The sequence below is a fragment of the Physeter macrocephalus genome, chromosome 15, assembly GCF_002837175.3.
Source record: "Physeter macrocephalus isolate SW-GA chromosome 15, ASM283717v5, whole genome shotgun sequence".
Classification (NCBI taxonomy): Eukaryota; Metazoa; Chordata; class Mammalia; order Artiodactyla; family Physeteridae; genus Physeter; species Physeter macrocephalus.
Genome location: NC_041228.1, coordinates 39,132,810 through 39,149,641, shown reverse-complemented (window position 1 = coordinate 39,149,641; position 16,832 = coordinate 39,132,810). Strand labels below are relative to the sequence as shown.

Genomic DNA, 16,832 nt, shown 5'->3' with positions numbered 1-16,832 from the left:
GCCTGCGCGTCCGGAGCCTGCGCGTCCGGAGCCTGCGCTCCGCAGCGGGAGAGGCCACAACAGTGAGAGGCCCGCGAACCGCAAAAAAAAAAAAAAAAAAAAAAAAAATTTAGATAACTTTGCAAATCATTTTATACACAAGGAAAATCTTTAAAAATGTAGATAACATCCTTTCCACCATAACCCTAAAAAAGAGCACTTGGAAGGGTTAACAAGAACGGCTTAAAGATGGTGCCTTCATTATAAAACATCTATGCTTCATATCTGTTGTTTGGTGTTGAAAAGGGATCCCAGAAATGTTCTCACCTCAGTTGCTTGTTGGAGATGCATTGCTTCTTGATAATCTCTGATTCAAGTACAAACACTTTTGTCCTCCCTCAGACAGCACCATCTTCACAAGAAATGCAATTTAGAGGATCATATTGGTGAATGTGAATTTGCAAGAGAGGTCTTGGTACTTGTACTTGATTTATCATCATTTCTTAAAAATTGCACTATTTGTTTAACTTCCCCACTTGATGTTTTCGCAAGGTAGAACTCTTAACGGAAGTGTGATTCAGAGTTCAAAGCTATCATTAAGCAGGCTTCTCTATTACCCCCTTGCAGATAAAAACACTCTAAATAACGATAGGGAAAAAGAAATAGTATGTTTTAAAATTCCAGCTAGATCAAGCTTGTGATCCCTACACGATACTAACATTATCTTAGAAATATATTACTGAAAGAGCCCTACTATCAGGCATTTTAAATAAGAAAAACAAATTCACGTATTTTAACTCTAGTCAAGCATCAGATACAATCTTAACATTTGTCTCAGTCAAGTTAAACTAGACTACAGATTGAGTGTGCATGTGTGCGGTGTAATTATTTTGGCTGAAAATGAGTAGAATGTAGTATGGAAAAATAAATATAATGTATTGACAGACATAAAAATTAAGGAGATAAGATTAAAAGTTCCACATTAAGTAGAAGTGAATATTCTCATACACTGCTGGTGGGAATATATATTGGTAAGCTTTTTTTAGGGCATTGGTGACATGTTTCAAGAGCCTTAAAAATGTTTATACTATTTAGACTCATTATTTCTACTTTTAAGAACTTACCCTAAGGATAAAAACCTTAAATATCCAACAATAAGAAAATAGCTAAAAAAATTAAGAATCACTTTCTTGAAGATTATTGATTATTATTATAGATAGAGGCCACATATGCCATGATTTTTAAGTGGAAAATGTAGTATAAAATTATATATAAAAAATCACTCTTTATATATGTATACAAATGCATGCATACAAAAATTATAAGGAAATAAAATATGCTTATAGGTTGTTTTTGTTTTCGAATTTTTTATAGTTTTCCATTTTTTAAAGGATATATTGTTTTATAATCAGAAAAAATATTGAAGTAAAAAATTAAAGAGAGATGTCAGAGCTTAAAATGGAGATACCTATAATTTAATACAATTAGCTGTTGGAAAGATTTCTGTGACCATAATATATTTATTTAATGACTTGATCAACAAGAGCTATTGATGTAATAATTTTGACTAGATCCGTCTGTGCTACAAAAGTAGGTAAATGTATTAACGACTGAAGCAAATGTAGAAGTTGAAGCACATCTAATTAACTAGGCTACTGGGCTTTGGTTTCACAAAAAGAGCTTATCTTAACTTTCTGAACTGAAGAGTCACTAGTATGCTTTATTTATTTATTTATTTTTCATTACATCTTCATTGGAGTATAATTGCTTTACATTGTTGTGTTAGTTGCTGCTGTATAACAAACTGAATGAGCTATATGTATACATATATCCCCATATACCCTCCCTCTTGCGTCTCCCTCCCACCCTCCCTATCCCACCCCTCTAGGTGGTCACAAAGCACTGAGCTGATCTCCCTGTGCTATGTGGCTGCTTCCCACTAGCTATCTCTTTTACATTTGTTAGTGTATATATGTCAGTGCCTCTCTCCGTAAAGGTAGTAGCTGTATTTATACTTATATAAATATATTTATTCACTCATTCATTCATCCAGTCAGTCAATAAACAGTTTTTCAGCACTTATTACACATCAGGTACTGGATCAGGGTTATGAAAAAGAGAAAGGAGTCTCTCAGAAAATTAGTGGTCTAGTGGGGAGATCAACGTGTAAGTGTGGTTGAAAATGAACAGAGAGATCCGTGTGAAGTTCTAGAAGAACACTGAGAAAGGAACAACCAACTTTTCCCTAGAGTTAGGGGAGCCTTCCCAGATAAAGTAATGTTAGTGATGGGCTTTGTCGAATGAATAGGAGTTTGCCAGATGGAAAAGTTGAAGGGGCATTCTAGATAGGAAAAAGAGCATCTACAAAGCACCAGAAATCTGAGATATCATGGCATCTCAGATCAGGGACTGGTAGGAAATGTGATGTGGCTGGAGCTTAGGATGAGAGGTGGAAGCAGGATGTTAAGAGTGGAAAACTGGGTTAGGGCCAGAAATGGCCTTTACACCATGGTAGTCACAGCATTTCTACTTCAACAATGATTAATAGTGATTTTCCTGGCTAATAGAATCCTACTCATTATAATGAGGTAGGACTGTTCACTTTGAATTACGGAAATTATAACTGTTATGACCTGCTCCACAAACACAGGTTATAAATATGATCACATCCTTCAATCTCCTTTATAGTTAATCATCCAAGCCTCTACAGGCCTTATTAGCAGGAAGTCTGTTATCTCCTCCTGAGGTCTCTGGGACTTGACTCAGGGCAAATGGGTCAGTCCTCCTTCAGAAACCTGTGGCTGGATCCACCTGTGACTACTACTCCTTCTGGCTGCTGCACGGCACTGTTTGCAGCCCTGAGTTACAGTGGTGCCCATTTTGGGGAGCAAGGTTACAACTCCCTTTGTTGATATTCTCATCCTCAGTTCTCTAAATCATCACCTCCGTTAGGGTTGCTGGATCTGGAGGAGCTTCTGGACTTGGCCACATGCTAGACTACAGTTAGCCCTTCCCCTGAATCTTAGGCCACTGTGTTGAGCCCAGGTCAATAACCCAGACTCCTTTCTTCATCAAGATCACTTTATTTTAGTGGTTTCCAGGACCTTCCCTGTCCCGGGACTTTAGTCATTGTCACCCTGACCCAACAAGTTCTCTCATCCCCAGTCCTCTGTCCAAGAAAGCAGGGGTGAGGACACTGGGCTTTCCTCCCAGAAGACCCTGGGCTCCTCTTACACTCTGATTTATCTCCTGCCCAGTGTCCAGGTTGTTCCTCCAGATAGCTCAAGGGAAAGCAGCTAGTGAGATGGAGTTTTTAAAAGTTTGTTGCCCTGCCCCAATGCCCCCCAAAACTGTCTAATTGCTTTATATTTACATGGCTAAGAAAGATACAAGTGATTCTTCCAAGTACAAAAGCTCTTCCTCCAAATGATTTTCTGTTCCTGCCTATAAAGAGTAGTAGTTGTAATTTACTTCACTAAAATAATAAATCTTTGTGTAACCATGCCCCCTGTTTTTAAAAAATCAGTGATAATGTGCTTATATATTATATAATGAATTATGTAACTTGTCCAAGGTGGAAATAGGTCTCAACCCCAAAACCTGTATGCTTAACCACTATGCTTACTGCCTCATCTCATTCAGTTTATATACTAATATGTCATTATTTATTCTTTAATTCAGATACTGCACTTATACTAGTCAAGTTTATTGCAGTATTAGACATATCTAAATGCAGCACCCTTTTGAATTGTTGATAAAGGAGAGCTGGACAACAAGTGTATTTATGAGCTAGCGCATATATGTGGAAACTGAGTATATTTACTGTAAGAGAAAATTGTGTTTTCTCTACAAAATTGGTGTCAGAACAGAGAAGAGTACTTATACATAGTTCTGGCAGTACTGAAACGGAGTAGTAAACAGGCATTTGGGTTAATACACTTTGTTAACAAATAGTGTTCTTTAGAATTCATGATTTGGGAAATCTATCTACAAGCCTGGATTAATCTAAGTTTATTTTATTGGGACCCACTCTTAGTGCAAGTGCAGGACAGTCAGTTGACCTTTTCAATTTATTGCTTTAACTCTCAGACTACTTATCTTTAAATTCGATAGTAACAAAAAATAAACTCCAGCCAGATTGTTTTCACCTTTTCTCATAGGCACTATTTTCCCAATAGCATTATTACTCTCCTCAGTAAAATGAAAGTAAATGCATGTGTCTTATTTCATAAACAAAGACAAAACTCTGACATATTATCTGTAGTTTATGTTCTTTTAGAGAAAAACTGTAATTCCATAAAAGTTTGTTGTGCTATCTGAAGTTCTTAATAAAAATTCCAGGAGGTCAAGAGATCTCTGGGCAGTTTCATTACATTTATGGGGGAACTAATTGCCTATCTTCTGACAAAACCTCAATGAGACCTGACTCCTAGCCAGCTCAGCCCGGGGTCCTCCCCCTCACCTCCAATTCTAAGGTTTATTTCATGTGCTTGCCTTAGGCTGGTGCTGTAAACCACTGAGCCAGGGCCACAGCCGTGAGCTAGGATTACTATGGAGCTATTCATTTACCCTAGTTTCACTACAAGATGAGATCCCTGCATTTGACCTTGTATCACTTTGTTGTGTTGCTGTCATTACTATTGTTTTATTATTGTTGTTGTTGTTATTTTTGTTACTTTATATACTTAAAATGCCTAGCTTTGAAACCAGTTTGGATTTGAGATAACACAAGAAATTCTATTACTTAAAAATGAGAAATGCAGACATCTTTATGTCAACTTTATTCAGTTTTCAGATTTATTAAGCTTTTTTACTTTATCCAGAAACTAAAAATTCTGATTGGCCTTCGATTTTTAAAGTGAGGAAACAATTTCTATTTATTTGGATTTGGATATGCTCTATGTTGGAATGAGGGCCTGTTCCGTGCTGAAAGAGGTTATGTGTTTTTCTATGAGCTAGATGAAATTTGTGTTTCTCCCTTGGCTGGTGTGCATTATGTATAAACAAAGATGTTCTGCGGTTCCTAGGGAAGAAGAATTAGGAAGATGCCTCCTTCCTAGTTCTCTCACAGGATTTCCCGGGAAATCACTGGCACAGACTGAAGTTCGTGGAGTGATGTAGAGTGAAGCTAACAGACAGTCCTTGAAAGCCTACTATGTGCCAGGAACTGTGCTTCATATATATTTGCCTGGTCTCATTTAATTTTCTTAACAAAGTCATGAGGTCATTCCCCTTTTGCTTATTGTGTAGATGTGGAAACTGAGGCTCAGAGAGATTGAGCAACTAATCTAAAGTCAAAGAGGTGGTAGAGCAAGGAATCAAACAATGTTTGTTGAGATTCCACAGCCAACACCTTTCTGTGTCCCATGCTGCCTGTTTGTGGACTCAGGTGGCCTGGGGGCTCCCACTCCACACTAAAGTCAGCGTCTAGTACTGAATGAAGTCCCACGCATTTCTCTTAGGTTCTAGGGGCAATCAGAATGTCAGAGTGGAAAAGAGACTTGGCAGCTCAGTCAGGTATTTGCTTAACCACTGGTTTCCTAACCTCTTCTGTTTGGGCCTTAACCTTGAATGTGGAGTAGGGCGGGGACTGAACTTCTCCAGGGCTGGGAGGTGGCTCTCTCTCCTCAGGGTCAGCCATGCACCAGCTATGCTGTTGTTGTTTGGAGGCCTTAGCATTCTTCACTTCAAACGGATTACTTTTTTGTTATCTTAATGTAACATCATTGGTTATCTGGCTGATTGAAATGTGAAGGAGACTAATCCTGTACGGTAATGATTTGCAAGTAGAACACCAAATCTATGGGGATATTCAGGGCATTTGCTTTTAAAAATTGATTTTTCTCTAACTTGTGCTAACTGTCCCTTGATCCTTATTGAGAGAATTCCATCATTTTAATAACTTGGTACTGTTTTGCTGGTAAATGAGGAGATATGTAAACAGAAAGTTTTTTCCCCTTCTTTATGGATCTAAAAACATGTTCAGAATTTTCATTTGCAGCACTTTATCTTTTTTTATTTTTTTCTATGTTGCAAGCAAAATGTCATTTGATTTAAATTGACACTAAGCACATTTCTGTTAGAGGAGCCAGCGACTCTGGTCTTTAGATATAGACTGATTATATTTCTTAATCCAACAGCAGTTTAAGTTTGTGCTACGAATGTGAGTCAGTGGTTTGACTCTGTGCAGCAGGCAGTGGGCACTTCACGATTCTTTAGCAGGGCCTCAAATGACTTTGGAAGATTGTCCTGAGTATTTAGACGCCCCTTCTCTCTATGGGTAAAAGTGTGTGCTCTGTGCCTGGCTATCCATTATGTAGTTTTATAATTCATTCTTTGAATGTCTGTTGCATGGCAGACACAGACTGTCTTCATCACACCTCATTTCATCCTCTCAACCACCCGGGGAAGTTGTTATGTTGTGAGCATGTAATAGTCCCTCCACTTTTTAGATAAGGAAGCTGAAGTTCAGGTAGATCTATTTTCCAGTGGTTACACAGCTAGTGCCTATTAATAGGAGGGCTCACCAGATCTGTCTGCCTTTTTCAACTACAACATTTTGCCTGGAAATGAGCTAGCAGGAAAGTTTTAGGAAATGAGGTTAGGACAGTGGTAGAGGGCTTTGAATTTTACTAGTGAGGCACCACACTTTGGATTAATTTATTCATTCAAGACCTATTTATTGGACACCTAATATGTGCCAAACAGTCTGGGCACTGGGGGCATCACATTGAATTCAAAGCTTAAATACCTGCCTTTGAGAAGCTTACAGTATGGCTCTTGGAGGTTTTGAACAGAGAAATGACATGCTCTGGTATAAGTTGTACAAGAGTCTTGCTGACTGCAGTGCAGACCATCAGCTGCAGAGGGGCACAGGCTGAGGCAGGGAGACCAGTTAGGAGGACTGTTTTGCAACAGTCCAGGCAAAAGAAGGTGGGGCTTGGACCAGCGTGGTAGCAGAGGTGAAAAGTTGGATTCTAGATGGACTTAGAAGAAAACACCAATGGGATTTGCTGAACAATTGGATGTGGACATTGCTTGTCTAGGCTTTCATTGGAACTCAGGTCAGCCTGCCTCCTAAACCTGTTCTCTTTTAATTATGTTGAAATGCTCAAGTGTAAAGTAGCTTCACAAGATTCAATTTAGTGAGAAACGTAGCTCCTTTTCAATGCCTTGGCACTAGACTTGTGAAAGCAGAATACTTGTTGGTGTCCAGAGGAGGCAGGACAGAGCTCCATTTCCCAGGAGCATTTATCATCCAGGCTGAAGTCGACCAGCCCGCTCCCTTGAAGACGGCCACATGCCTGCATGGCAGCAGTTGGTTATACTCGACGTCTGTAGTGTGTCCATCTCGGAGCCATTCAAAGTCCTTCCCTATGGTTTCCCTGCAGTGAGGCAAGAGGACAGATCTTATTAATAAGATTTAAGCCCAGCTTCACGTTTCTGCCTGTGTTATTTCTCAGAAACCACATCATCAGCTCCAAATCAGAAATGAGTTTTAATTCTTGGTCAAAAAGTGGAGCTCTTAGCATCCTGTTTGACCATCGCAGTTAGCTTTTACGGAGCGGACACAGCCGCTCAAAAATGGTTCTAGATACGCCAAATCTGCTAGTAGCTTTAATAACAGCAGGATACAAGTTTGTATTTCCCAAGTCAATGAAATTGCCACCAAGCTGTTAGTGTGGTAATGAGATGAATAAAATGTCATTCTCATTCAATTCATTTTCATTGACCTTAAGCGAATGACCTTATATTTCCAAGAAGGAGGGGAACATGACCCTGGGTAAACATAAACATTGCATCTGCTTCACAATCATTACATTACTAAGGACAGCATGGGCAGCTAGCTATACTTGTGGATTTAGACTAAGAAGCAACCCCCGACACACCTTGTCTTGAAGTAGAGGCAAATGATTGGGTTTCAGTTAATCATTGGAAGGCCTCATGATCTGTCTAGAGCCTAACTGCATCTTCTGGATGGAATCTAATATCCCAGTGAACTTGGCCGTCCATTGGGTCCTACTGGGCAGGTTGTCCAGTTAAGGATATGAATAGAGGCTCTCAATTCCTGGCTGGCAGACCGCATTTATCACAACCCCTTTCTTCATTAACCTGCCCTGGAGATCAGCCCTGAGGGTACTCCTTTGTTGTGTCAGGCACACCCTAAATCAGGCAGCCACACCAGCAAGAGATGAATGTGCACGCCTCTGATTCCCTCCTGCCTCCAGAATGCAGATAAGAGGCCCTGCCATTTTTCAAAAATTCAAAAGCAACTGAAGAATCACTTGTTTTATTTTATGATTTTTCCCAGGGCTGCGTCCAAAGAGGACTCTGCGTTTGGTGCTCTGGACTGCAGAGGAGCAAGGTGGAATCGGTGCCTTGCAGTATTACCAATTACACAAGGTAAGAGAGCAGCCGTGGACTTCTAGGCATTTGCACATGTAATATCAGTGTAAATACAGCAAAAGCATTGATGCTTTCAGTTTAAGAATTTCCTCTATTGTCCTGAAGACTCAGCAATACTTTGCGGTAGGCTGGCCCTGGCAAACACCCCTTGCAGAAGTCTTCATCCAGCTCCATGGAGGAGAATGCACTGTGAGCTGAGGGTGCTGGGATGGAGCTGAGTGATTTTCTATTTCTACATTAGTCTGTAGCCTTAGGAAAATTCCACCTGCTATGTGGCCATTTTCCTAAACTCTCTAGTTCTGCTATACTCATGTATGCCGGAGAAATAGTAATAGGTTAACATTCCCTGTTCCTACTGAGTCCACCCCCATACCCCAATGTCCCAAATCCTCCTGGGAGCGCTGGTATTTGAAAGCCACATCCTGAGACCTTGAGTCAGCCAGGAGCATTGATAATGGCCATGGGAGTAGCAGCAATGAGAGGTCTCAGACCTGGGAATGTGGAGGACAGTGTGGTTTGACAGTGACCAATATAAGGCAAAAGTGAAGCTTGAAGCAAGAAGGTGATAGTGGAAGATGATAAATAGAAATAAAAGACCACGTTTAAGACAGGGGACAGGGACTCCCAAGGCAAAAAAAATAAAAGCAAAAATAAATAAGTGAGATCTAATCAAACTTGAAAACTTTTGCACAGGAAAGGAAACCACCAACAAAACAAAAAGGCAATCTACGGAATGGGAGAAAATATTTGCAAATGACACGATCGACAAAGGATTAATAACCAAAATACACAAACAACTCATACAACTCAATGTCAAAAAATGGGCAGAAGACCTAGTAAGACATTTCTCCAAAGAAGACATACAGATGGCCAACAGGCACATGAAAAGATGCTCAACATCTCTAATTATTAGAGAAATTCAAATCAAAACCACAATGAGGTATCACCTCACAGTAGTCAGAATGACCATCATCAAAATGTCTACAGATAATAAATGCTGGAGAGGGTGTGGAGAAAAGAGAACCCTCGTGCACTGTTAGTGGGAATGTAGATTGGTGCAGCCACTATGGAAAACAAAGCCACATCCTGAGACCTTGAGTCAGCCAGGAGCATTGATAATGGCCATGGGAGTAGCAGCAATGAGAGGTCTCAGACCTGGGAATGTGGAGGACAGTGTGGTTTGACAGTGACCAATATAAGGCAAAAGTGAAGCTTGAAGCAAGAAGGTGATAGTGGAAGATGATAAATAGAAATAAAAGACCACGTTTAAGACAGGGGACAGGGACTCCCAAGGCAAAAAAAATAAAAGCAAAAATAAATAAGTGAGATCTAATCAAACTTGAAAACTTTTGCACAGGAAAGGAAACCACCAACAAAACAAAAAGGCAATCTACGGAATGGGAGAAAATATTTGCAAATGACACGATCGACAAAGGATTAATAACCAAAATACACAAACAACTCATACAACTCAATGTCAAAAAATGGGCAGAAGACCTAGTAAGACATTTCTCCAAAGAAGACATACAGATGGCCAACAGGCACATGAAAAGATGCTCAACATCTCTAATTATTAGAGAAATTCAAATCAAAACCACAATGAGGTATCACCTCACAGTAGTCAGAATGACCATCATCAAAATGTCTACAGATAATAAATGCTGGAGAGGGTGTGGAGAAAAGAGAACCCTCGTGCACTGTTAGTGGGAATGTAGATTGGTGCAGCCACTATGGAAAACAGTATGGCGGTTCCTTAAAAAACTAAAAATAGAGCTACCATATGATTCAGCAATCCTACTCCTAGGCATATATCTGGAAAAGAGGAAAACTGTAATTTGAAAAGATACATGAACCCCAATGTTCACAGCAGCACTATTTACAGTAGGCAAGACATGGAAACAACCCAAGTGCCCATCAACAGCCTTAAGAAGATGTGGTACATATATACAATGGAATATTATTACTCAGTCATAAAAAAAGAAATATTGCCATTTGCAGCCACATGGATGGACCCAGTGAATATCATACTAAGTGAAGTAGGTCAGACAGAGAAAGATAAATATTATATGATATCACTTATATGTGGAATCTAAAAATAATACAAAAGAATGTATCAGTATATACAACACAGAAACAGCCTCACAGACGTAGAACAAACTGTGGTTACCAAAGGGGAAGGGGGGTGGGGGAGGGATAAATTGCGGATACGGCATTAACAGATACAAACTACTATACATAAAATAGGTAAGTAACAAGGATTTACTGTATAGCACAAGATATACAGATATATAGTATCTTGTAATAACCTATAATGGAAAATAGTCTGAAAAAAATATATATATATAACTGAATCACTTTGCTGTCCACCTGAAACTAACACAATATCGTAAATCAGCTAAACTTCAATTTTAAAAAATGGGGGACAAGGAGATTAATATCAAGAACAACCTTTGAGAGAGGGGAGAGAGGGCAAAATGTACAAGCTGAGAAATACTCTGGACCAAATCAAATGTTTGCTCAAAGAGGAACTCCCCAATCAGTGGGTGTGCTGCTGAGCAATGAGTGCTGGGCAGGGGAGCAGGGTCTGGTCTGCTGGACTCTTCTCCCTGCATCTCCAGATTAGAAGGAACACATCTTATAAACTTAGATTATCAAAATCAGAGAGAGGTCTGTTGTTTTCTGAGTTGTGTTTATATCCTTTTTGATCATCTGACAAAGTCAGTCTCTATTACCCTATTTCAGTTATTGAGAGCTTAAGAATAATAAGTTTACTTAGGGTCCTGAATTTGGTCACCGAGTATCGTTACTTTCTGTACAAAGGAGGACCATGCTTTATGTCCAACTCTTTCACCACTTCCATTCTTATGGCCTCAAGTGTTCCTGGGGAATAAGATTATTCCAGGTTATTCCCTTTGGTTGGTGGGTCAGTAGCATCATCTTCTCTATGTTGTGGTGGACAAGCACACCAGATAGGAGTCGTTCTTGACCCAGCAACATTCAGTTAATATTCTCTGAGCACATTCTGGCTCGGGCACTGTATTAGGCATTAGGTTTACTGTCATTAAGAAGATTCACCATGACCTTGCTGAGACTGCCATCCAAAGAAGGACACCAACCACTGAACTTCAATCATAATATAAAGTGTTAAGAGTGTTCTGATAAAGAACAAACCAGTGATGGCAGAGACAGAAAGTTCATGTAACCTGGCCTTCTGGAGCAGTCAGGATAGACTACATGAGAGAAATGACATCTAAGCAGAGACCTGAGGACTAAGCAGAGGCCAGATATGGAAGAGGAGTTGGCAGAGAGGAGGTGAGACCATGGTAGTGGGACCTCCATGTGCCAAGGCTGGAGGTGAGGAGGTCCCAGCACACAGCGGAAACTGAGAGGCAGTCAGAGTGGCTGCTGTGTGGAATGCAATATGCACAGTGGCAGCAGCAGAGGAGAGAGAGAAGCAAGAGGCTGGGCTGGAAGGTACAAACCATGTTTAGAAGTTTGCACTTTGTCCAGAGCGCAAGAGAGTAATCTAATTATTTTTAAGAAGGTGCTTTTATTTTATTTTATTTTATTTTTTTGTGGTATGCGGGCCTCCCTCTGCTGCGGCCTCTCCCGTCGCGGAGCACAGGCTCCAGATGCGCAGGCCCAGCGGCCATGGCTCACGGGCCCAGCCGCTCCGCGTCATGTGGGATCCTCCCAGAGCGGGGCGCGAACCCGGTTCCCCTGCATCGGCAGGCGGACGCGCAACCACTGCGCCACCAGGGAAGCCCCAAGAAGGTGCTTTTAGAATCTATACATCTTGGACTCTCTAAAAAACATAAAACCCTAAAGGAACTGTTTTGAAGCTCAGTCATTCTCTATAATATACTCTACTTCAAGAAAAAAAATGGATTTAGGGCTTCCCTGGTGGTGCAGTGGTTAAGAATCCGCCTGCAAATGCAGGGGACACGGGTTCAAGCCCTGGTGCGGGAAGATCCCACATGCCGCAGAGCAACTAAGCCCATGTGCCACAACTACTGAACCTGCACTCTAGAGCCCGCAAGCCACAAATACTGAGCCCGTGCCACAACTACTGAAGCCTGCATGCCTAGAGCCCGTGCTCCGCAACAAGAGAAGCCACTGCAATGAGAAGCCCACACACCACAGCGAAGAGTAGCCCCTGCTCACCACAACTAGAGAAAGCCCACACGCAGCAACAAAGACCCAACACAGCCAAAAATAAATAAATAAAATAAATAAAATTTTTTAAGTGGATTTAAACTGTAATGGCTCCAGCTTGAAATTTCCTCAACCACTGAAATTCCTTAGATCTAGAAAAAAAAAGTTTATTTCTCTGAAGATTTTGAGTTTTACCATAGCCTACTAAATACATGGATGAAATCAGAAATTACTTGATTTTAAACTTCTAAGAGGTTGGCAGGCATATATATATATATATATATATATATATATATATATAGGAATATATATATAGAGAGAGAGGAATATATATATATAGGAATATATACTCAAATGACATGCAATGACATTAACGAAACTGGTTTGTCTTGAAAATATCCACATCACCTTCATACAAATGTGTCTATTTACTGGTGGCTGGTCTGAATTGCATTTTCAAGGATGGAGAGAAGAAATTCCAGAAAGGGAAAACATAGGCCTTCTTTTAAGGATAGCTCTTTATCTTACCTTTAAAAAGAAATTCTGCATGTTTTACGAGACACAGCCCATTTTGAAGGACTTATTCTATATTCTTATGATTAGTATATTGATATAAGCATTGTCAAGAGCATAATCATTTCTGGGTGGCTGAGTTTAACTTTAAAGTAACTATAATAAGGACCTCATCCTTGAGGAGTAAGTGGGTTTGAGTGAGTAGCCAGGAGGGGGTAGAAAAGGGAAAGCCACTCTCCTTCATATTGATGAGAACTGAGTCCTGACGTGTACCCTTGGCATCCGTATGGGTGATACTGAACAGAAACAGAACTTTTATTTGGGGGAGGACCTATTCTGGTCATTATAAAAATAAAAGATTTGAACTTTTAAAATAATTCTGCTAGCAGTTTTATGATATACTTATGGTTATTAGTGATCTACAACAAGGATCAGTAACATATGGCCTGTGGGCCAGATCCATCTGTTTATGCACAGACCTCAAGACAATAATGTTTTTACATGTTTTAACTGACTACGTGACTGAGATTGTATGTGATCTGCAAGCCCCAAAATAATAAGTATCTGATCTTTTACAAAAAAAGTTCGTTGATCCTTAATCTATATGATAAAAATCATAAAATATGTTCATGTTATTTCCATACAATGATTTATTTATAACTTTGTATTAACTTAAATGATAATTTTATAAGTTTTGCTTGCAGCCAATTATGTAAGTATTTTGCAGGAAGATATTATTGTAATAAATAATATGAATGTACATATACCACTCTTTTTTCTATGCATTCTGATTTGGTGTGGAGTTTAATAGTAAAGTTAGCGATACTTACGTAGCATTAATTATGGAGAAAAACATTATGTAAAAAATTATTATTTCTTCTTTTTCTTGCTCTGAATGGATTCTTTCCTCCTCCTCATAGGATCTTTTCAACAGTAAAAGTTCTGTAAAGGCTACTTTAATGAACACATATAGCTAAACTTTCATGGCAATAAAATTAATATTAACATTCATTATCCTTTTCTTAGTAAATATATTTTTGTTTATAATTTAATTAATATATTTATAGAAAAATATAAAATGAAAATGATTTAAAATCATATGCTAAAACTTGGACAGCAGAAGCAAGAAGTACTACAATCCTGCACCCTGTGGAACAAAAACCACTTTCATAGAAAGATAGACAAGATGAAACGGCAGAGGGCTATGTACCAGATGAAGGAACAAGATAAAACCCCAGAAAAACAACTAAATGAAATGGAGATAGGCAATCTTCCAGAAAAAGAATTCGGAATTATTATAGTGAAGATGATCCAGGATATCGGAAAAAGAATGGAGGCAAAGATTCAGAAGATGCAAGAAATGTTTAACAAAGATCTAGAAGAATTAAAGAACAAACAGACAGAGATGAACAATACACTAACTGAAATGAAATATACACTAGAAGGAATCAACAGCAGAATAACTGAGGCAGAAGAACGGATAAGTGACCTGGAAGACAGAATGGTGGAATTCACTGCTGCAGAACAGAAAAAAGAAAAAAAGAATAAAAAGAGATGAAGCCAGCCAAAGAGACCTCTGGGACAACATTAAATGCAACAACATTAGCGTTATAGGGGTCCCAGAGGAGAAGAGAGAGAGAAAGGACCCAAGAAAATATTTGAAGAGATTATAGTCGAAAACTTCCCTAACATGGGAAAGGAAATAGCCACCCAAGTCCAGGAAGCGCAGAGAGCCCCATACAGGACAAACCCAAGGAGAAACACACCAAGACACATAGTAATCAAATTGGCAAAAATTAAAGACAAAGAAAAATTATTGGAAGCAGCAAGGGAAAGACAACAAATAACATACAAGGGAACTCCCATAAAGTTAACAGCTGATTTCTCAGCAGAAACTCTACAAACCAGAAGGGAGTGACATGATATACTTAAAGTGATGAAAGGGAAGAAGCTGCAACCAAGATTCCTCCACCCAGCAAGGATCTCATTCAGGTTAGATGGAGAAATCAAAAGCTTTACAGACAAGCAAAAGCTAAGAGAATTCAGCACCACCAAACCAGCTCTACAAATGCAGAAGGAACTTCTCTAAGTGGGAAACACAAGAGAAGAAAAGGACCTACAAACACAAAACAATTAGGAAGATGTTAATAGGAACATACATATCAATAATTACCTTAAATGTGAATAGATTAAATGCTCCAACCAAAAGACACAGGCTTGCTGAATGGATACAAAAACAAGACCCATCTATATGCTGTCTACAAAACACCCACTTCAGACCTATGAACATATACAGACTGAAAGTGAGGGGATGGAAAAAATATTCCATGCAAATGGAAATCTAAAGAAAGCTAGAATAGCAATACTCATATCAGATAAAATCGACTTTAAAATAAAGAATGTTACAAGTGACAAACACCTCACTTACACCAATGGACAGATCATCCAAAGTGAAAATAAATAAGGAAACACAAGCTTTAAATGACACAATAGACCAGATAGATTTAATTGATATTTGTAGGACATTCCATCCAAACACAGCCGATTACACTTTCTTCTCAAATGCGCATGGAACATTCTCCAGGATAGATCACATCTTGGGTCACAGATCAAGCCTCAGTAAATTTAGAAAATTGAAATCATATCAAGCATCTTTTCTGACCACAAGAGATTAGAAATGAATTACAGGAGAAAAAACGTAACAAACACATGGAGGCTAAATAATATGTTACTAAATAACAAAGAACTCACTGAAGAAATCAAAGAGGAAATAAGAAAATACCTAGATACAAATGACAATGAAAATACAATGATCCAAAACCTATAGGATGCAGCAAAAGCAGTTCTAATAGGGAAGTTTATACCTATACAAGCCTACCTCAAGAAACAAGAAAAATCTCAAATAAACAATCTAACCTTACACCTAAGGGAACTACAGAAAGAAGAACAAACAAAACCCAAGGTTAGCAGAAGGAAAGAAATCATAAAAATCAGAGCAGAAATAAATGAAATAGAAACAAAGAAAACAATAACAAAGATCAATCAACGGTGAGAGGCCCGCGTACCGCAAAAAAAAAAAAAAAAAAAGAATGTGTACATATTATTCTCTTATTTTTTAAAAAATACTACTTTGCATGTTTTGATAAACTGTAAACATTTTTCTCCTAGTGTTCAAGTTCTTTCCACTGTCTCTTCACATTAGCACATGAAGTTGAGAATTCTTTATATGTATATTGTTTGTGCTTTATGTTTATTGATTTGTTTATAAGTAACACACTTTTCATGCTAACAGTGTTTTATTGGGGTATAAGTAGCATAGAGTGATAAAATGCACAGATCTTAAGTATACAGTGCAATATATATTTGGCAAATGTATACCCCTGTGTAACCATCACCCAGATCAAGATATAGAGCATTCCTGTTATGCTAGGAAACTTCCCTTTCAGATCAACCTCTGACTCCACCAAAGATAACTATTATACTGATTTTTATTACCACAGATTGGTTATGCCTGTTCTTGAACTTCAGTGATACAGTATATACTCCTAGGCTTCCTGCAATACGTAAACAAGTATGGTTTTGTGATTCTTCTGTGCTGTTGCGGTAACAGCAGTTTGTCTCTTTCTGTTGCAGAGGAGTTTTTTAAAAAAAATTTTAACACCTTTATTGGAGTATGATTGCTTTACAAAGTTGTGTTAGTTTCTGCTGTATAACAAAGTGAATGAGCTATATGTGTACATAAATCCCCATATCCCCTCCCTCTTGCGTCTCCCTCCCAA

The 16,832-nt window shown here is 38.9% G+C and overlaps 1 protein-coding gene across 2 annotated transcripts in view; it reads left to right on the top strand.

The window, feature by feature from the left end:
* CPQ (carboxypeptidase Q) overlaps positions 1-16,832 on the top strand; it is a 461,800-nt gene that overhangs the window by 334,374 nt on the left and 110,594 nt on the right. For both annotated transcript variants that reach the window (XM_055091154.1, XM_024115916.2), the window contains exon 6: positions 8,291-8,382. In XM_055091154.1, coding sequence (XP_054947129.1) covers positions 8,291-8,382 — 92 coding nt within the window. The remainder of the gene's footprint in view (positions 1-8,290; positions 8,383-16,832) is intronic.